General features: G+C 38.8%; 1 protein-coding gene across 1 annotated transcript in view; it reads right to left on the minus strand.

Moving 5' to 3' along the window:
* The window catches only part of LOC149227786 (phosphoenolpyruvate carboxylase kinase 2-like), a 32,698-nt gene extending 10,576 nt beyond the window's left edge, over positions 1-22,122 (minus strand). Inside the window, exons 1-3 of the mRNA XM_089380598.1 lie at positions 21,612-22,122; positions 21,209-21,504; positions 20,966-21,071 (exon numbers count right to left, since the gene is read on the minus strand). Coding sequence (XP_089236724.1) covers positions 20,966-21,071; positions 21,209-21,504; positions 21,612-22,122 — 913 coding nt within the window. The remainder of the gene's footprint in view (positions 1-20,965; positions 21,072-21,208; positions 21,505-21,611) is intronic.
* Positions 22,123-22,504: the final 382 nt, after the last annotated feature.

A 22,504-nucleotide genomic window follows, 5' to 3' on the forward strand; every position in this document is an offset into this window, starting at 1 on the left:
CTTTTCCAAATTTTCTTGAATTCTCGAGAGACAAAAATTCCCAATCGAATGAAACATTTTGAAACCTTTTCTACAGATAAAAAAAGTCCCAATATGATAATCATAACCTGACAATGTAGATTGCATGCACCCAAATAAATATGAATTTTGCATGCTTTTATTCATTGGCAAATATCTCTTCCTGCTTTCTAATGAAAATTTGAAATCCATATGTTTCAAGCAATCTTTTTGGCAACATTCACTTGAAATGAGAGCACTGATAGAACTTCTTCTCGTCAGATATTCTGCTCTACCCCTTGTATAACTAGAACAACTTGCATTGATATGAAAAGGTCTGCTCCTACTCCTTGATACAATGTTTCTTGGCAACATCTCCATCATTTGATCATCATTTGTATAAGGCTTTTCATCATCATTAAGAGGAATGTTATCCACACTATGATCATCTCTGCTTTTCAAATATTGACTTGGAGGATATTCTTCATCTTCTGCTTCTTCAGTGCTACTGTCGTAGTCCTTAGAATTCGGACTGAATGGAAAATTTGACTTGATGTTTAATGGATATTCTTCCTCATATGCATTGCCAGTGCTACTCTCATAGTCCATAGAATTAGGACTACGTTGAAAATGTGACTGTTTACTTATTGAAGATGCTACATCCCGTCCTTTGTCACTGCTACCTTTATACTCATTAGAATTAGGACTAAGTGCATCATCCTGTCCTTCATCACTGCTGCTCTCATAGTCCGCAGAATTAGGACTAAGAGGACACAGTGACACTCTATTATTTTGAAATTCATCATCACGCTCTTCATAACTATTGCTCTCATAGTTCGCAGAATTAGGACTAAGTGGACACTGTGGTACTCCAATCTTTTGAATTTCATCATCCCACTCTTCATCACTGCTGCTCTCATAGTCCTTAGAATTTGGACTAACTAGACACCGTGACACTCCATACTTTTGAAAATCAACATCATGCTTTTCATCACTACTGCTCTCATAGTCCTTAGAATTAGGACTAAGTGGACACTTTGACACTCCATACTTTTGAAAATCAACATCATGCTTTTCATCACTGCTGCTCTCATAGTCTTCAGAATTAGGACTAAGTGGACACCGTGACACTCCATTCTTTTGAAATTTTCCATCATGCGCTTCAAAACTGTTGCTCTCATAGTCCTCAGAATTAGGACTAAGTGGACACCTTGACACTCTCTTCTTTTGAACTTCACCATTATGCTTTTCAAAACTGCTGCTCTCATAGTCCTCAGAATTAGGACTAAGTGGACACCGTGACACTCCCTTCTTTTGAACTTCACCATTATGCTCTTCAAAACTGCTGCTCTCATAGTCCTCGGAATTAGGACTAAGTGGACACCGTGACACTCCATTCTTTTGAACTTCACCATCATGCTCGTCAAAACTGCTGCTCTCATAGTCCTCAGAATTAGGACTAAGTGGACACCGTGACCCTCCATTCTTTTGAACTTCACCATCATGCTCTTCAAAACTTCTGCTCTCATAGTCCTCAGAATTAGGACTAAGTGGACATCGTGACACTCCGTTCTTTTGAACTTCACCATCATGCTCTTCATCACTGCAGCTTTCATAGTCCTTAGAAGTAGGACTAAGTGGAATCTGTGACTCTTTATTTATTTGAAATTCTCCATCCCCTCTTTCATCAGTGCTGCTCTCATAGTCCTTAGAATCAGGACTAAGTGGAAGAAGTGACTTTCTATTCATAGTGGAAGAATTCCCGCTATGTTCATCAATATGAATAGAGTTGTTACGCGATGAAGAAGTTGATGGTGTATAAATCGAAACTTCACTATTAGAACAATCCATCCCTTTCAAATAGAAGATGTTGAATGATACAAATGGAGAGTCTCCTAAAGATATTATATAGCTTAAAGAATGAAATTTTCCCTCCAAAAATTTTCCCTCCAAAAAATTTCGCGAAAATATTTCCCTCCAAAAAGTTTCGCGAAAATATTTCCCTCCAAAAAGTTTCGCGAAAATATTTCCCTCCAAAAAGTCTGTTAAATTTATTTACCTTTATTACTTTGTTCTACAATTTATTGGAAAATGTAAACTAATTTTTTTATGAAATCATAATTAAAATTGTACACTACAACTTCTACAATTATTATAATAGTTAAACCATATAATATTCGCTTTCCAATACTACAATATTCACTTTAAAATATTTTAAAACAAATTATCCCACATTCAATCCATTGTAAAACAAATCAATAATATTCACTTTATAATATTGTAAAACAAATTATCCCATATTAATCGTATAGTAAAACATCCTTGTAACTTCACTTACATATTAAAATTTCATTATCACTATTACTAACATCACATCCAGGCTTTTTGAAAATCGGAGAAAGAGGTCGTGAATTTGTGGAGCAGCTAAATCGCTATCAACAACATAATCAACGAAGAATTCTCGCAATTAAAAGGTAAGTTAAATTTTTTTCTTGAAAACTTTTATATTAAATTAGTTTCATGAAAAATCGTGAGCATGGTGGGCCCGGTCAACCTCATTTTCATAACACCCGTGGGTGCTCCCCACCCCCCCTCGCCCGCCCGCCCGCCCCCCCCACCCCTCCGGTTGAACCACCCACGCCCCCCTCACCTGCTCGCCTAGCCCAGGCGCCCTCACCCGCCTGCCCAACCCCTCCCGGCACCCTCACCCGGGTGCCTCACCCCTCCGGGCGGGCCACCCACCCCCGGGCGGCCTCACCCGCATGCCCCACCCACCCCCGAGCGCCCTCACCCACCCCCGGGCGCCCTCACCTGCACGCCCCACCCACCCCCGGGCGCCCTCACCCACCCCCGGGCGCCCTCACCCACCCGCTCGCACGACACGGGCGCCCTAACCTGCCCGCCCCACCCGCCCGCCCGCCCGCACGGCACGGGCGCCCTAACCCGCCCGCCCCACCCGCCCGCGGGCGCCCTAACCCGCCTCACCCACCCTCCGCCCTCGGCCTCACCGACCCTCCCTCAGCCCCATGAGCGGGGCTCGTGCAGGCGCACCCGGGCTGCCCGCGCCCCCCCTCGGCAGGCAGGGTGATTCTGGGAATCGCCCTGCCTACCAGGCGAGGGCGCGGGCGGCCCGGCTGGTGCCTGCACGAGGGGGGGTGTCATGCCCCTACACCTGCGGTAGTCTTCCAACTGCTTGTAGCAAGGTGCGGCACCACCGAACACGTTCTTTTCACCAATACTAACATTCGTGGACTACGCCTACTTTCACATTAACATACTTAGCTTGTGTTTCGCAACTAAGTAAAAGCAATTATCCTTTATACTTAATGAAGCCCATATTCATTCATTATCATCATGCAATTAACCAAGAACATCAACAATTGCAACAAGTATAAAGGGAGGGGAAACTCCCCGTAATGTGAGTCTGCCCCACAATTTTATTAAGAATATCGGATTACAATACAATAGTGTGTCTTGGCCAAACCAAGTCTCACACTTAACCAATTTTTACAATAAACAAGCCACCTACCTTTTACAACATGCTGTGCACCCTTGCATGAAGGGAGGTGCTCACCCGAGCCACCAAAGATCCCTTAGCCAAGTCCTACACAAAACCGTACACCAAGATCCACCCTGGGCACACTAGCCCAACCTTCGACTTCTTTTCAAGGCTTCCTTCAAGCGTACAATCCTCCTGCGCATGAGATATGCGCAGCTCCCTTTTGCGCACTTGTCCCTTGCCTTATTGCGAAGGTGTGAGAGCGAATGTCGATGATGGAATGAGCCTTACGCTCCTCATACTTATACACAAGTTAAAGTGGGTTGATGGGGGTGTGCAGCCCCATGGCCGACCCCACAAAGCCACCATCATATGCTCATGTGCCACATTTACATGTCGGCTCCCATACATTTCTTAGCCATCGTATATACATCCTCGCTCCAACACTTAGTCGAATTAAGTGTTCACCCATCGTCGCATTTTTATGTCGCACAGTGTCGGAAGTTTGTTGCATTTCCTCCGCACTCCGTCGCGCCCGTCGCACATCGTGGTTGAACGCGTCGCACATCGTGGTTGAACGCGCCCGCGCGCCCGCCCGCGCTCTTGCCCGCGCCCGTGCACGATCGCCCGCCGTCGCCCTGCTGCACGAAGGCCTTACAAGGGGCGCCCTCGTGCAGGCACCACCCGGGCCGCCCGCGCCCTCGCTCGGCAGGCAGGGCGATTTCGGGAATCGCCCTGCCTGCCGGGCGAGGGCGCGGGCGGCCCGGGTGGCGCCTGCACGGGGGTGGGCGCCCTCGTGCAGGCGCCACCCGGGCCGCCCGCGCCCTCGCCCGGCAGGCAGGGCGATTCCCGGGGGGTTCGGGTGAGGGCGCCGGGCGGGGCGCGGGAGAGGGCGCTGGGAGGGGTTGAGCGGGTGGGTGAGGGGTGCATGATGGGGTGCGGGGTGGGCGGGTTGGGGGAGAGGTAGGGAGCCCAGGCGGAGGGGGGTTCGGTTGAGGCTGGCGGGTAGGTGAGGGCGCCGGGCGGACGGGCGGGCGAGGGCGCCCGAAGGGGTGAGGGCGCCGGGTGGACGGGCGGGCGAGGGCGCCCGAAGGGGTGAGGGCGCCGGGAGGGTTGGAGCGGGCAGGTGAGGGGGTGCGGGGTGGGCGGGTGTGGGAAGAGGTAGGGAGCCCGGGCGGAGGGGGGTTCGGGTGAGGCGGGCGGGTGGGTGAGGGTGTCGGGCGTGGGGCCAGGTGAGGGCGCCCGGAGGGGTGGGGCGGGCGGGTGGGCGAGGGCGCCCGGAGGGGTGGGGCGCCGGGAGGGTTGGAGCGGGCGAGTGAGGGGGTGCGGCGCGCACGGGTTGGGGGAGAGGTAGGGAGGGCGCCCGGAGGGGTGGGTGAGGGCACCTGGGTCGGTCGGTCGGTTGGTCGGGCGGGCGGGCAGAGTAGGGAGAGAGTTGGGGTGGGCAGGCGGGTGAGGGCGCCCGGGCCGGAGAGGGTTGTGGGGGTTGGGCCGGGGCGCCCGGGCCGCTGGGGTGGGGGGGTTGGGATGCTTGGGGGGGGTGGGTGGGTGAGGGCACCCATGCCGTGCAGGGGGGGGTGGTGGGGCGGTGAGGGCACCCGAGCAAAATGTTTTATTCGTGATTTACTTTTTTACACTGGAATGTTAATGCATGTCCTTTTGGAATATGAGGGGTGGTGGGTGGGGCGATTGTTGATTAAAATTTATGATATGTTTTTGTTGTTACTTTAAGTTAATATGTTTTTATTATTTACTGATTTATGTGTTTCTATTTTTCAGGAAAATGGCATCAAAGAGAATTTCAGTGAATCTTTCTGGACCAAAGACTCATAAAGGTGCATCTAAAAGAAACATTGGTGAACGAACTCCACCTGAGCTCATGACTACAAATCTTTCAAGTGCCTCAAGTGATAAGAAGATGATTTCAGACTGGAAGAATTCGAAAGAGGTGAAATTTCCATCAAGAATGTGGTATGTGAAAGAAAGAGAAAGCGCAAATGTGAATATATATCTATATATCGATATACCGAATGAAAGGGTTAAATACCAACTATCATATTCATTGTATGACACGAGAGAGGTATCTACAAAGTTGTGTAGTCAAATCGTAAATGAGATGACACAAAACATCGTAAGTATTATTATTTATATTTGTATTTTGCGTTTTTTAAAGTTTCTCACTATATTTTTTAACTTTGTTTTTTATTGACATATGATATTTTGTTTGGTAGAATTTCGTTGAAAGTTGTTCAATTAGGTTGGGAGGCATTCATTTCATTGAGAATGATATCATGAAAGTTCTCAGCAGTTTTTACTCAGTGTCTGAAGAAAATATGGAAAATAGGCAAAATGAAGTAATTGATAATGCTACAAAACTACATCCAAAGAATCAGAAAAAAGGGTCTCTGGTGGATAAATCTAGCAAGGGTAAACAAGTTACTTTTGAGAACGATGAAGTTGAAATTGATGATGAAACATATGTTGTCATTACTGAAGATGACATTGGAACTGAGAAGAGCCATAAAAATACAAAAGTAACAATGCCCAAGAATAACTCTGGTGGGAATGTTATGACCAAGAAAAGTAGAGTTGATGATTTTGAAGCAGTCATTACCAGCAATCAAGAACCTAGTGAAACTTCAAAAGAAAGCAGAGAAATCATTACACCAGGAGCTGATTTAGAAGATGGCATTATCAAAACAAAACAAAATGTCATTCGAGAGAATTTGACAAAGAGAAACTTAATTGATGGTGGTCGCACATTTCAGCTTAATGTCAGGCAAACCTATAAAGCAAGTGAAGGACAATGTCAATATCAAGTTAGAAAGCCACATCATCTGCATGTTCACAACTTGAAGACATTAATGAGGTACAATCCATATGCTCATGTGGTTAGTTATGTGCTTATTGTTGATCCACTTCAAGTTCCCAACAAAGAAGCATTTGATAAGTCAAAATGTTTTGAATACAATTATTATGTGCTTGGGGGGGAACCATTCTGTAGAAGCTCAAAGACAATTGATGGAGGAATATCCTAATAACCCACGTTTTGAAACAATGAAATGTATCATTTACGCTAGCTTATCTGATACAGAAGCAAAGTTAGTGGCATGGGATCATAATTCAGATAATGAATATAGGATGTCTATGACTTTCATCCAAAGAGTTAGATTTATTCATAGTGAATTTGAAGAAAAATGTGGTGGGGATAGGACAAAAGTTACTGCAGAGTTCCGAAAGGAATGTTGTATGGAAATAGGATATCAAATTGAAGAGAAAACCAATTCAAAAGGTGGAAAGGGCAGCAAACATAGTGATTTATTCAGAGGTGTTGATACCATTTTCCAATTGGCATTTAGAACTGGAGATGTTTGGAGGTTGATTGATGAGATTTTTGGCATGTGGGAAGACATTTCCATTAAAAACTAGAAGGTCAAAAAGTCTAAGCCATTCATATGTGGCAACAGTAAATTAGCTCCTGAAATGAAGCATCTTTCAGACGATATGAATATCACACCTTGGAGGGCGATGCAAGGAGTGAAAGATGAGAAAATTGTCAAAACAATATTATCTCGTGTGAGGTCAGGGGAATTATCATTGGAGGAAATGTCTGAAGAATTTCAAAAGTAAGTTTCTTGAAATATTTTTATTTATTTCTAGATTATAATTATATTTTAAATAAAACATGCTGTTCTTGGTAGTATTTGTTATACATATCATTATATTAACTTTTTGTTACTTTATCTATGCAGTCACAAAGTTTACATGAAAATTCAAGAACAAATGGTTAGATTGTTGAATGAAGATAGTTGGGATGATGTCGTACACAACTATCCAGATTCAAGTTCTACATCAACATTAAAATCTTTTTATCTTGCATTTAAAAAGGTATCTTGATTTATACATTCATTTTTATTCACATGTGTACTATTTTTAATTTATAACTTACACATATAATTGTTTATTTTATAAAAGATGAGGAAGGATGATAATGGAGTGCCAGATAGTTTCAAAACCTTTATCGAAAAGATAAAGATCGAAAGACTGAGGAAGCAACGTATTAAGGATATTCAACTTGATCCAACTCTTAATCATTTCATTTGGAATGGGCTAGACACTATTCAATATCAAGTAATACAAGGCGACTGTGAAGACATTGCTAAACTCATACCTAAAAGGGATTATGCCCTAGTCATTGCAGATATTCCCCATGGTTTCAATATTCCAAACATTGACTATGATAGTGACCCTTATACTTATCAAGCTTTTAGTAAAGTGGTTGCGGGATTTGTAGAAGTCACGTCATCACCATTATGGAGATTTGTGACATTTCATTCAGACACACAATTGGCAATGATATTGTCAAGCTTCAAGGGGAAAACAAATTCAAGGATGCAGCTTACATGGTAAGACGTTTAAAATGTATATTTGATTAATGTTGAAAAATTTATTTATGTACAAGTTAATTTAACTTTTACTATTTCATGTTACAGGGAAAAGTCAAATCTTCTTCACAATGAAGATCAACAATTTATAAATGATTGTGAGTTCATTCATATTGATAGTTGGGCAAAAGATGATAGCCATATGTCTATGATTTTTAATCGGGTAGACAGAAAGAGTCATAGCCAAACACTGAGTTATGATGCTGTTGTGAGAAAACTAACATATGAAGACAAAGAAGCAAAAGGAGAGATAGTTAACATTTATCAAAAACCACAGTTATTGATTAACTATCTTATAGACATTTGTTCAAATGAAGGAGATTGGGTTTTGGATTTATTTTCTGGCTCAGGTAAGTTTTATTATATGGAATTGAATTTCAATATGTTATTTTTTAAATTAATATGTCATTGTACTAATTTAGTTCATTATTTCTTTTGTGCTTGAAAATTAGGTACAACACTAGCATGTTGCCTTCAAAAAGGAAGAAATTGCATTGCAATTGAAAAAGATCCAGTATAGTGCAATTTCATTCAGCAAAGAATTAATGCTCTTCAATTTCTTCCAGATGCAATGCAAGAAATTGGGTTGAAGAAAGGGGACTTTAGTGAATCACGTGTGGCAAAAAAGGCAAAGGAACCCCAACCACCATTACATGGAATGTTTGGAAAGACATACATTGGGAGTTTCGCAGACATCAAAGACCCATTAGAAGAGGAAAATGAGCAAAATGAAACAGAAAATATTGTGGAAGAGGACAATGATGAAACTCTAGAGGACGAAGAGTTTGGATTACGTGACATTGTTGATTAAATTTAAGTTATGCTTGTAAATCAAGCTTTGCAATGTTTTGACTTTGACATTTTATGAGAAGAATAAACACTCAATTAGGGTTGTTATACGTTCAATATTGGTAATATGTGATTTTTGCATTGATTTTTAAGTTAATCATTATTTTTTGAAAAAAAAAAGTGATTTTTATTATTTTTTTGACATGAAATTCATAGAAAAAGCTATTATTTAACCATTTTTAGTTAAAATTATCGTATAAAAATTGTGATTTTGACATGTCAATTCTAACAAAAAATTATCAAAACGTGTAGTTTTTTAGTTATATTTATGTTAAAAATTGTTATTTTTATGTCCATTGTTAAAAAATATTGTTTTTTAGAAACAATTATTTCATGTCGATTGAAAAATTAATTAAGGATGTATAAATATGTAGAATATCGAAAATTCTAAATATCGACCTTCTAATTTAAAAATGCAAAACAATAAAAACCTCACGAATTTTTTTTTAAAATTATAATAAAAAGCAAGAAAATGTGAAGAAAACGACCTCTTCAAAAATGATCAAATTTACTAAATAATTATTTACATTTTATACATTAAAAAATTTAAAGCCTAAAAACAGGGCTTTTAAAAAAGGAGTGTGATGCAGAATGCTCACTTTTTTAAATCAGCATGAAAATCACTACCATTCTAAAACGTGATGTACATAAAAAAACTAAAGTGCCAAAAACTATGCTCTAGAAAAAACATGTGCGTTTTGCATCACCCATTTTCAAAATCAGGTCACTTTTTAGCTATCTCTGCGAAACGGGTAACAGTATCAGTTCCCGTTTCAAAGTTTACATTGTTAAATTCAAGGCTTGTACAATTAATATTTGTGTACAATCCCCCTTTCACACAGGAAAATATGTTAAATTCAAATTTCAATAACCTAGTAAATAAACATATACATGTTACAATCTAAAAAACATGTTTCTCAAATACTAAATAGTGATGATTATAGTGAAGCTTAATCTACACCAACAACTATTAATAAATAAGGAGAAATGGCGTATATTAAATTCAATGAATAGACTGTTTGCAACAAGACTTAAATCACACCACCTACTCTCAAAAAATAAGCAATAAGTCCATGGATCAAAAAAATTTCAAAACATCCAATATTTATCTCTATATAGTGAGGACTCGATTCCATTAATATTTCACACTCATTTGACACAAAGTTATCTACCCTCTTGATACAAAGTTATTAAAACCATCATATCCAAACCATTTTCAGAGCCGTTTTTTTAATCGGCCTAATTTTTTGAGATCTTTCCATTTGAACACTTAGTTTCAGCATTTACAACTTCAATTTCTTTTCAAATGGAAAGTCCATGCCTAGTTATTCTTAACAACACCAACTACTTCCAATGGCTATCCTACATAGTGGATTTACTTAGAAGTAAAGGTCTTTATAGAATAACCTCATGCCAAGAGTTTAAACCTAAAGATGAAGATAAGCAATCCAAATGGGAAAATAAGCAAGATCAAGCATGTGGGTTGATAGGGATGTCTATTTCTCCAGACCTTAGATTCCATATTGCAGAAATCGAACATGAGTTGCTTACATCGGACCCCAATAATTTTTCTTCCATTGAATATTTTTTTGCCTAAATTCAAGACCCTTAGACTTCTCTTGGAAGGTGTTAAGGTTAAGAAAGAAGATGGTAGCCTTATCTATTCCATTCTTACTAAGTTGGGACCAACCTACTATATGTTTTTTTCCAACTTCCATTCTACTAGGGAAGCCTTTATTTCTCAAGGAAAAGACTACAAGTCGCCTTCTTTCGATTCCTTTTGTGATTCTTTACTAAGAGAACAAAAAAAACTCTTACATCTTGGTCTTCTTAATACTGGAAACTCTTTTAAGAAAGCCTTAGCAGCCTAATAACAAACATTGTTCAAAGAATCCTAAAAAGCAGCATCCTAAAAAGAAAGGTCCTAAACCAAACAAAGGTCTTAAGCCAATTTAGTCTCAAAATGAAAAATCAACTCAAGAAAATGACAAGGCAATTAAAAACAAAGGGAAGAAGACTGATAGACATTGCAACTTTTGTAATCGTCATGGCCACTTAGAATCCAAATGCCTTAAGAAGATGGAAGCCTTGGAAGCAACAATGAAGAAGCATAACATCCATTTGGAGCACTCTTCAACTTCAACTTCATCTTCATGAATAAAACTCTCTACAGGTGGTTGTCAAACATCTTGGTCTGGTTATGCACTAAATGTATCTTCTTCTTCTCATTCTCATGAGTGGCTCATCGATTCTAGAGCTTCTTATCACATGGCCAAAAACAAAGCCATGTTTTCTTCTTTAAATAATTGTAACACCAATCATATATATGTTGGTGATGATAGATCTCTTAGTGTTGTAGGGACTAGAACTATTCATCTAGACAATGGTCAATTTAATGATGTATTATGTGTTCCTACCTTATCCTACAACCTTCTATCTGTATATTAGATAGCTCATTCAGGTGAAGGTAAAACTGTTGAAATTTCACCTCATGATGTTGTAATTAAGGACCTAAGAGATCTTAGACATATTTTAGCTACTGGCATTGCTGATGATTCTACAAGGTTGTATAAGTTTAACAACTTTGGGTCATCAACTCTTCCATCGGTATTTGTTGCTCATAATGATGAAGTGAGCAAACTTTGGCATCAACAATTTGGCCACTTACACTATCGCTCTCTTCAAAATATATGTAAAGAAGATATGGTGACAGGTCTTCCTATGGTATCTTGTAGGGATGGTGTTTGTTCCAGATGTGTACTTGGAAAACATCATCAAGATAGTTTTGAAAAACGTGCCACTCGGCATGCCTCAACCCCTTTATAGATTGTGCATAGTGATTTATGTGGTCCACTTCTAGTTGTTTCATTCTCTTGCTACAAGTATTTCTTAACTTTCATTAATGATTTCTTTAAATGCCCTTGGGTATACTTCTTAAAACTCAAGAGTGAATTTTTTAACATGTTCTTGGCCTTTAAGGCCTTTGTTGAGAAACAATTTGGACATCAAATTCTTAAGCTAAGATCTGATAATGGCGGAGAATATGTTAACAAAAAATTCATCAACTTTTTCACTGAGCATGGAATTCAATTTGCAACATATTGTTCCATATGCTCCACAGAAAAATGGTATAACTGAAAGGAAGAATCACACCTTAAAGGAAATGGCGAATTGTATGCTTCAATCTAAAGGACTTAGTCTTAATTTTTGGGCAGAAGCAATTAACTGTGCAAATTACATAGTAAATCACACTCCTACTAAGGTTTTACAGAATATCACTCCAGAAGAAGCATGGAGCTCAATTAAACCATATGTAATTCACTTTTGTGTTTTTGGAAGTGAAGCATGGGCCCATATTCCAGATGAGAAACATAAAACCTTAGAACCTAAGAGTGAAAAATGTATTTTTGTTGGATATTCTGAAGATGTCAAAGGATATAGAATTCTTCAACCTAAATCGAAAAATGTTATCAATAGAAGAGATGTAAAGTTTGTTGAAAATATATCGGCCTACGAGCCTAGTTCAGTGAATGTGCCACCTCTCTCTATCCCTTCTACTTCTGAAAACATTTCTTCTTCAGATGATGACAAAGAGGATTACAATCCTCTCCCACTTTCTCAGGATCCTCCATCAGCTCCTCAACGTCCAAAATGGTTTTGCGCTACTCGAGATGTAACAAGTGCTCTTGCAGGTGATCCTACATATCAGCGTCATATAAGTTCTCAGTTTGATAGAGCCTCTTCTTTACTGGCTCGAGCTTCAACAAACTATGATCCCGACACCTTTGTAGAAGTTTCAAGCCATTTAGATTGGGATACAGGTATGAATGAAGAATATCGTTCACTATTGGCAAATGATACATGGGATCTTGTTCCTCTTCCAAAGGGACAAGGACTTGTTAGATGCAAATGGGTTTATAGAACTAAGTTTGGACCAGATGGAAAAGTTGATAAACATAAAGCTCGTATTGTTGCTAGGGTTTTTCAAAAGTTGAAGGCATTGACTATACTGAAACCTTCTCCCCTATTGCCAAAATGAACTCTATCTGCCTTGTTCTTTCCCTTGCTTTCTCTTTCAAATGGGAAGTCGATCAGATGGATGTTAAATCCACCTTCTTGCATGGGGACTTGCGTGAAGAAATATATATGGAACAACCTCCTGGCTTTGTACAAACAGACTCCAACCTTGTATGTCGGCTTAAGAAATCCCTTTACAGTCTCAAGCAAGCCCCTCGGGCTTTGTATGCCAAACTGGATAGCTTTCTTTTAGATACTGCTTTTCTAGGTGTCATTCTGACAATATTATATACACCAAGAAAGTGGGTAAGTCTCTTATCATTATTGTTCTTTATGTTGATGATCTTATCGTTACTAGTAGTGATCCCAACCTTATAAACCATGTGAAGTCCAACCTTAAAAAGCAGTTTGAAATGACAAACTTAGGACACTTGCACTATTTTCTTGGCCTTCAAGTCTTGCAATCCGAAGAAGGTATTTCCCTTTCCCAGTCCAAGTATGCATGTGATCTTCTATGCCACTTTCACATGGAAGGTTGTAAGCTAGCCCCTTCTCCCTTTCAATCTGGAGCCAAACTTTCAGTCACTTGTACTTCCCCTAAAGTTGATGCTACCTTATACCGTCATCTTGTTGGAAAAATTTTGTATTTGACCCATACCTGTCTTGACCTTTCCTTTGTTGTTGGCATTTTTTCTTAGTTTATGAAAAACCCACATGAAAGTCATTGGAAAGCATCTAAAAGAATACTTCGTTATGTTCAAGGTACAATTTAGTTTGGGATTCATTACAGTGCAAAAGCATCTCCTCTATTGGTTGGTTTCATTGATTTTGATTGGGTTGGCGACTCTAATGATCGAAATTCTACCGCAGGTTATGTCTTCACTCTTGGTTCTGGACCTATTATTTGGGTTTGCAAGAAACAAAGTGCCATTTCTCTTTCTTCAGCAGACGCAGAGTATCATGGCGTCATTGAAGCTAGTAAGGAAGCCATGTGGCTTCGTCAAATCCTGTCAAAGTTTGGTTTTTAGCAGCAACATCTGACTACACTTTGGTGTGATAATCAAAGTGCCATTCAACTATGCAATGATCCAGTCCAACATTAGCACAACAAACATATTGAACTACACATGCACTTCATAGAAATCTCATTCATGACCATGTTCTTGAAGTGCAATATTGTTCAATCGGTGATCAAGTTGCATACATCTTTACAAAGGATCTCATAGAGGTGAATTTTACTAAACTTCGATTTATGGTTAGATTTTAGGAAGTTGTCACTAGGGGGGATAGGCTCTAATGCCTCCTTCATTCTCCTATTTTGTCATCTTTGTACATCCTTCAATACTATCCCAAGTTGTCCTTAAGGGGCCATGTTAGGATATCTTGACACATAGGAAATAATTAAGTACAACTTGGTCTAATGTATAGTTAAGTAAAGTGTGTTTCCTTAATATGTACTTTTTGTAACTTAAAATCCGATGATCACAATATGTTCTAGACATGAAGTGATATGACAGTTCATTCTCTCCTAGGTATTACCGACACTTGATCTGGAGGGTCATTTGTTAGGTGACCATTCATGAGAGAAGCTTATGTAAATTTCTTTCTTTTACATTAATAAATTGCCTGAAGTGGTTGCATTGGATCAAACCACGGATTGATTCCCTCTTTGAGGGTTTTAACCATGTCAAGGATATTGGTGTACTGATATGTGATTTGTTTGTGAGTGGTGTCCTTTGGTGTTCTATCTAAGGAAATTACCCTGTAAATTCCTACATCCATTGCTTAGTTTGTATCCTCAAATCTCTTCATTTTGGCTTCCATTGCCAAGTTAGCAGCCCTTGCAAAGATAAAAGCTAATACACTAAAGGGCACCCAACTATCGCTTAATCACCTAAATCCATCAATTAGAGGAATCTTGAGGCCTAAAATGGGCATCCTAAGGAATATTATAAAATAATAATGGAAGTAATAAAATAAGATTAGATTATATTATCAAATTTTAGAGGGTAAAAAAAAAATTACTTTTTCAACTTGTATTTTCAACTAGTCTCCCTATAGTTTTACTCAAATTTTGAGCGAGATCACTAATTGGATGCACAATTTAATTCCTCATCCAATGACTACCCATGATGCATACTTTCGATGGACCCTGCTACATGAAAAATGAGAAATACATGAAAAAACATGATTGCAATAATGTTTTTTTGCCGTATTTCTCATTTTTCATGTAGCAGGGTCCATCGAAAGTATCCTAATTAGGTACTCCTTGGATGAAGAACTCAATTTCGCATCCAATGAGTGCCCCTACTCAAAATTTCAGTGTCTATATATCTATATATATAGATATATAGATATATATTTACTCTGAAAATGATGAATCATCCTATTGGTTCTTATAAAGATGATTTTGGTTATACATTTTTATTTTGAGGTCCATTTTTTACCTCAAAATTTATCTAATGAAAAACCATTTGTGAGAACAAGTATCCAAAGAAGTGCAGGCAAGAAGAAGATACTAGTGAGTACAAGTTGAGGGGATGACAAAGCTAATGTGAAGAAGGAAGTTGTAGTGGTCAAGAAAACCTCATAGGGGAGGTCAAGACTAGCACAAGACTGCATTATAGGATATTACCAAGTGAGCAACTATATTGGAGTTTTGCTAGATGGGATGAGATTAGGAAAGGAGCCAAGTCACCGAGGAGCATAACAATAAGCAGCCTCAAGAAACACTAACATGATTTCGGATAAATTGTGACACAGAGAAAATAGTCTAGAAAGCAAGTAGCCTCATATCAACTAGAATCTTTTCCTAAAACATATCTCCACAAGAGCATAAGATTGAGTGAATGAACATATGAATGGTACTCAAGCATGTAGATAACCCATCAATAGAGTTAATTATTGAGCTGAACAAATGATGGGACATCCCATACTCACCCATATGCATAGAATTAACAAGGTTGTTGGGTAATCACAAAGGTAGGCTCAAGGAATGCCAAAAGGAAAGGGCTATTGTTGCCTTGCCTACAGGGTAAAGGTAGTTGTCCTCCCAGACCCTTTATTCTGATTGCCCTACATGTTGGATACTCATATTTATGTCAATTAACAATGTTTATTTCCTTATGACTTTTAGAAATAGAGTCAATATTAACATTATGTGGTTCTCCATGCTAATATCATGCTTTTTTTCATGTCTTGAGGGATGGTTTATAGTACAAGTTGCTAGAGGAATCATTTTTGCACACCCGCTCCATTCATACATGGCTACTTTATTCTCCTTTTTTGCATCCTTTATGATCCTTTTATGATGGCTTTGATCCTGGATATTTCAGTGTTGTAATGTTGATGACATGTTATGCTCTTGTTGAGGTGTATTAGTCTTTGTATTCAATCTTTTTGAGTTTTATGTGAAATATTTCTTAAGATAATTCCTTTAACTACCTTTGATTATTTTTTTCATTTTTTCTCTCTGACTACTATTTTCCATCTTGAGAATCACAACTTTTACCTCCTCTATAGCCTCCTCTTCCCTGGCATTAGCAACCTCAACTTTCACAAGGGAATCTATTATTTTTTCCTATGCAAAAGCTTTTTCCTACTTACTCATCCTAGTACCACTTACATCCTTCTCTATTCCGCCATTTGCACGCCAAAAAGATAAGCATCTGAGCTAGTGCGGAAATTGAACCGACCTCTACCTTTCATGGTGGCCAACCATCTAGCTCATCCTTACCTAGATAAAAATTGGGAGAGAGAGCCTAAGCTAGAAGCTACTAACCCCACCACTAGCAACTACTATTCTGTCCATAGCCAACAGTGCCATCTCTGGTAGCATCCCTTCCATTTATAAAGCCATATATAAAGGAGTTATAGCCCATTGTTCTTGATCATGTTAGAGGAGCATATCTAACAACAATTCTCCAACATGTAACACAACTGAACACCACAATTGAAAGCAGAAAGACTCACAAAAATCTTTCCTTGCCACATTACACCGTAGGTAGCAACATTCATACCTTCAGGAAGTGAAGCCACCACTTCTTCAAGACATGACAACTAGAAAGAAAGTAGTGGCTTGGTCTAACAATAACTACCTCACGAAGGATAATTGGATCGTCTAAAAAAATATAAATGTGGTGGAACCAGGTGGTCTAATCTTAATAACATCTCATGATAAAAATATACTCGAGGGCTCATATGAAAACACTTTCTTGTGTGATGTAAATCCATTGAAACGAAACCATGACCAAGAATTGTTCTATCATCATGCCTTCCATCGATTAAATCCACAAGAAATAAAAATATATTAAAAACATTATGCGAAAGTATCGCTTGTGCAAAATTTCATTGTGTGGAAGTCATTTTGCATTACGTTAATTAAATCCACAAGTGATAAGAATATATTAAAACATTGAGGGAAAGTATCACATGGTTTTACAATGTCATGGTTACTTCTTAGGTTGTGAACCTTTAGTGTTTTTAAAAATAATTCAAAGTAACATTTGAATAAGCTTGGGGATATACCAAAAATCACTAACAATTGGCCAATCCTCTTTGACAAACTAAGCACCTTCATAAAAAGTAAGATTTTTTAAGTTGCAAATTTATGAAAGAAATAACTTTTTTGAGAACTCTAACAAGCGGATAATGCTTTTGTATCTGTAGGGGCCTTGATAAAATAACAATATGTGAATAGGGATTGATTTTTACTTAAAAAAATGTTTAGGCTACTAAATTACAAAACGTTGGGTAGATATATTACTAACTAAGTTTCCAAGATTTGTGTGAGCGTAGATACCACTACCTCACCTCTTTGTCCCATCAGCTTGAACACAATGGTCTCTGACTTGATGAAAGACCCATGTATATTTGAGATATAAATATTGTCTAACCCATTTAGTCTCATCAAGCATAGAGTCGATCCAATCACAAAATCAAACCAAGTGAGTAGTACTATGGACAATGTCTTGTGATTCAAAATGTTGCATGTAGAGACCATCCAACTTGTAATAAACTATGATACAACCATCCAACTATATTGCAATTATTTTTAGCATAAATAATGGGCATCTCATGCAAATAATCCTATCATCCAAAATCACATGGCCTAGCGACCATTCTCAAAATAACATTGAGATAAATATCTAAAGTGTAATTTTAATGTTTTTCCATTTTTCCTTCAGTGTATTTTTTATAGGTTTTAGTAACAAATAATTAAAATCCCAGTGATGACTTGGGATGTTGATGAAACTGGACATATATAAAGCATATGATCACTTGAATTGGAAATTCCTTTTCTAGACGTTGACGAATTTTAGCTTCTAGAAAGAGTGGGTCTGTTGGGTCTAATAGATGGTGACCACTCTCTTCTTTTCTATCTTGCTCAACAGATCCCCATCCAAGACCTTCTAATCCCGCCATGGCTTGAGACAAGGGGATCCCCTATCCTTGTTCTTGTTCATGATTGCAGTAGAAGGCTTGAGCCAACTAATTAACGAGGCAAAGAAAATGGGTCAAATCAAAGGAATAAGGATCCTTAACACTGATCCCTCAGTGACGCACTAGAAATTTGTCGATGACAACCTTCTCTTTAAGGAACCGACAATTCATGAATCTCAGGCTCCACGTTCCATCTTGGAGAAGTTGGAGCTAGCCATAAGTATGTATCTTAACAAAGAAAAATCAAAGATAATATTATTTAACACCCATGTTTAGATTCAAATACATCTAGCCAAAATCATGGATTTCTCAATTGGCACCCTCACCTCAATGTATCTAGGCATGCCTCTGGTGGCAAACCCATTAAGGATCGCATGATGGAAGGGGATTTGTAATAAATTAGTTAAAAATATGTCTTCAGGGACATTCTTTTCACTTAATCTTCTAAGTAGAGCAACAATACTAAAGGTAGTAACCAACTTTTTATGGCCTTTACACCCCACCTTTTTAGGGAAGGGAGGATATTTTCTTTATCACAATGACAGCTTGCTTTACGTGTTCGGATACATTCAGTGCTTACATCCTGAAGGTTTATTACATTCATACCCAGACGGGAGGACTCAGTTTTATGCATATCACCTCATTCAGGGGACAACTTTGAGAAATGAATCGAGTTGCCTCTCCCCCTGGTCGAGAGTTCGTTTACTCACCCTACTCAAAAATATGAGTTCTTGACCCCAGAGGCATATATACCAGCTTACCTTAACTTATATATTGGACAGGCTTGCTTAGTGGGTGCGTGCGTGGGCTGAACATTGATTGCTCTTTACTTTATTAATACTACTTGACTTTACTTACGTGCATGCTCTATCCACCTGTTGCCTTGGAAGGAAAACCAAGTCCTATTAGGTTTTGTGGAATTTTAAGGAACTAGTTGGGATATCCTATAGGCATTTTCCTTGGACCATGCGAGCACACAACAAACAATATGGCAGAGATAAATTCCCTTGAAAAGGAATTAATAATAGCCAAAATGAAAAACATCCCAAATATTCGTATTACTAGGGACTCAAAGATCAAAACGACGCAAAATATTCTTCATGGTGTACTAGTGGAAAAGGTGATTAGAAGTTGGAGACTAGAGGTATAAAGGTCCTACAACAAGGACCTTCTTCTCTCCTTCCCTCATATGATTCCTACTCATAACAAATGGGAATGAAATAAAATAACAAATTGGCTAGCAAACCAGGGTGCTGCAGAAGACTCCCGTGATCTTGTATCAGACTAGCCACCTCCAATGGAGCCAACCTGGTTCATTTAGAAACGCTCATTCAAATAGAGAAAACTTCCCCATTGGGAGTGACTGTCGATGGATTTTCGTGCACAATAAACTATGGACAAATCAGACCCTTGCTTTACTCAATTGATTTTTATTCTCCAATGATTTTCGTGCACAATAAACTATGGACAAATCAGACCCTTGCTTTACTCAATTGATTTTTATTCTCCAATGGAGCCAACCTGGTTCATTTAGAAACGCTCATTCAAATAGAAAAAACTTCCCCATTGGGAGTGATTATCGATGGATTTTCGTGCACAATAAACTATGGACAAATCAGACCCTTGCTTTACTCAATTGATTTTTATTTGTTGTGCTTGTACTTGAAAGCCAAAAAAATACAATGAGATGAAGGCTATTTTTTATTTTCAGGAAAGCTTCCCGCAATGTATAAATTTCATGATTTAATAAAATATTGTCCACTTACTAAAATAAATAATTAATCCAGTGAGATGGAGGCTATTTTTTTATTTTCAGAAAGGCTTCCCGCAATATATAAATTTCATGATTTAATAAAATATTGTCCACTTACCAAAATAAATAAATAAATTACTTTATTGGTTCAAAATAGCAATTTGGCATAGATTTCCAATTGGCTTACCAAAGTGAACAGGATGAAAGCATAAAAGGTTTAACGTCTTCCTTAAAAATATAAGTATTTCATCATAAACTAATGAAAAAGTTATAAACATTCTCTTTTCTTCTCACGAATCAATTAAACTTAATTAAATTTGAAAATTTCAAGCGTAATTACTTTTATATGTTTTTTATTATAAATAGGTTATTATATAACTTTATCATGAAAATATATAAGAAATTTTGATTATCGTTATGATCTAAACATATTTCATAAATATGCAAAACTTCTTGAAAAAAAATAAATCATTTACTTTTAAAACGAGCTAAAAATCAACAAAATGATTAGATGCAAGTTAAAGTAAAACAATGGCATCAAGGGTTGTGGAGATGTCGTCGTCTTCTCAAGATCATTACCTTTTCTGCAGCGGCTAACCAGAAACAAGTTTCGAATGTTAGAGAAAGCTTCATAAACAACATATCTAAAGATTTTTATATTAAAGATCATATATCTTTATATAAAAAGTCCAAAGACCGTAAGTGTAAGAAGAATTGCTGGTACCCAAAATTAACTAATTTTGATCTAGACAGTGGTATCTGCATGGCAATCGTTTTTTTTCAGAGAAATCTGCATGGCAATCGTTACACAGGAAAGCGCACTATTTTCTGCCTGTTACATCTAAAATCACCTATGCCTCGTATAATTGAATTGAATTGAAGATAACCCAGAGTTCAAAAAGAAAAACAAAACTATAAATTGCAACTTTATGCCGTTGTGACTTCACCTGTTATCTACTATACCTGTGGCCACACAGAGAGCCGCCCTTCTCCATTTGTCATATCCAACGGAGCTCCACCACCCATTAGGTGGGTTTGCGCAGGGCATGAGTTGTGATCCATGGATGCTCTGCAGCAAAATGAATATTTCACATTAATGCTCATGGATCTTACAGAACCCAACAACAATTTGTATTGAAGCTGCGCAAAAATTTACTATGAAAACAACAAACACGGTAGAAGGGGAAAAGAAGGAATACCGAGGACTTGGTGTGCGCTGAGTCTCTTGGTGACGTCTCTGGAGAGCATACGGGTTATCAAGTCTTTGGCAGAGTCAGAGATTGAGCGCCACCGATCACTTCGGAAACGAAGGTGCCCACAGATGACAGCCTCAATTCTTTCCAAAGTTGTCTTTCCCCCAAAAGGAACCTGTCCACTAAGCATTAAGTACAGGATTACCCCTGCGCTCCACACATCCACTTTCTCGCTGTAACGCGTGTCTACTACCACCTCAGGTGCGATGTAATACGGAGTACCCACAAATCCTTGCATTAATCCTTGCCCTGCGTATAGTAATGCGAGAATTTCAACCATGAGATTTCGATCCACACATACAATTTTAGTAGATTTGTGTGACAGTAAAAGGAGGCAATTAGCATAAGAAACATACCTGGAGAGAAAGAGCAAGCGTCCCCAAAGTCTGAAAGCTTGATTTCAGCAAGGGAATTTGAATTATTGGCAAAGAGAATGTTTTCGGGTTTTATATCTCGGTGGGCAATTCCCATGGAATGGCAGTAACTGATGGCCTCCATAAGCTTCTGCAGGATGGTGGCTGCCTCTTCTTCGGAGAAGGGTACTGTATCTTTCTTGCTGTCGATTCTGTCGAACAGATCTCCACCTGAGCACATCTCCATTACCAGATGGACATATTCTTCGTCCTCATAAGCTGCATGCAAGGAAACTACAGCGGGGTGACCTGAAACACGCTGCATCATCCTTATTTCATTGTTGCAGCATTGTTTGTCGACGCGATTGTGGCGCAGGATATCTGATTTTCTGATGGTCTTGCAGGCAGCCTCTTGGCCAGTTCGCTTGTTGAAACATCTCTTGATAACTCCGAATTTACCTTTGCCGATAACTTCGTCTTCCAATTGGTAGTTTTCAAGGAGGGCATCCGTCATTTTGGCTGTGTTGTTCATGTGATGTGGGAGTGCGCTAACGCTGCCCGACTTACCCAGTTACAAGTTTAGGTGAGGTGAGGTGAGGTTGGAGAAATAGCAGCAAGGCGGTGAATGGCTTCGTTTGAGGAATCCGGGTACCTATTAAATAAGGATTCCCGGATGAAATTTGAAAGGTTGGCTTTTATTTCAGTCTGAAGGGTTACGACCGTTTGAGGTGCTGCGATCCTTTGAATCCTAACAAATTGACGCGTTAAAATATATCAATATGTCACATCAATGATCGATATTCTCTCTCATCCCTATATATATTTTGAAAGAGTTTAAGATCTTAATTATCCAACCGACCTATGCAACGGATTTCAATCCAGTTCATATAAGGACA

Source organism: Pinus tabuliformis, chromosome J, assembly GCF_031772625.1.
Source record: "Pinus tabuliformis cultivar Carrire ecotype Pingquan chromosome J, CPIR1, whole genome shotgun sequence".
Lineage (NCBI taxonomy): Eukaryota > Viridiplantae > Streptophyta > Pinopsida > Pinales > Pinaceae > Pinus > Pinus tabuliformis.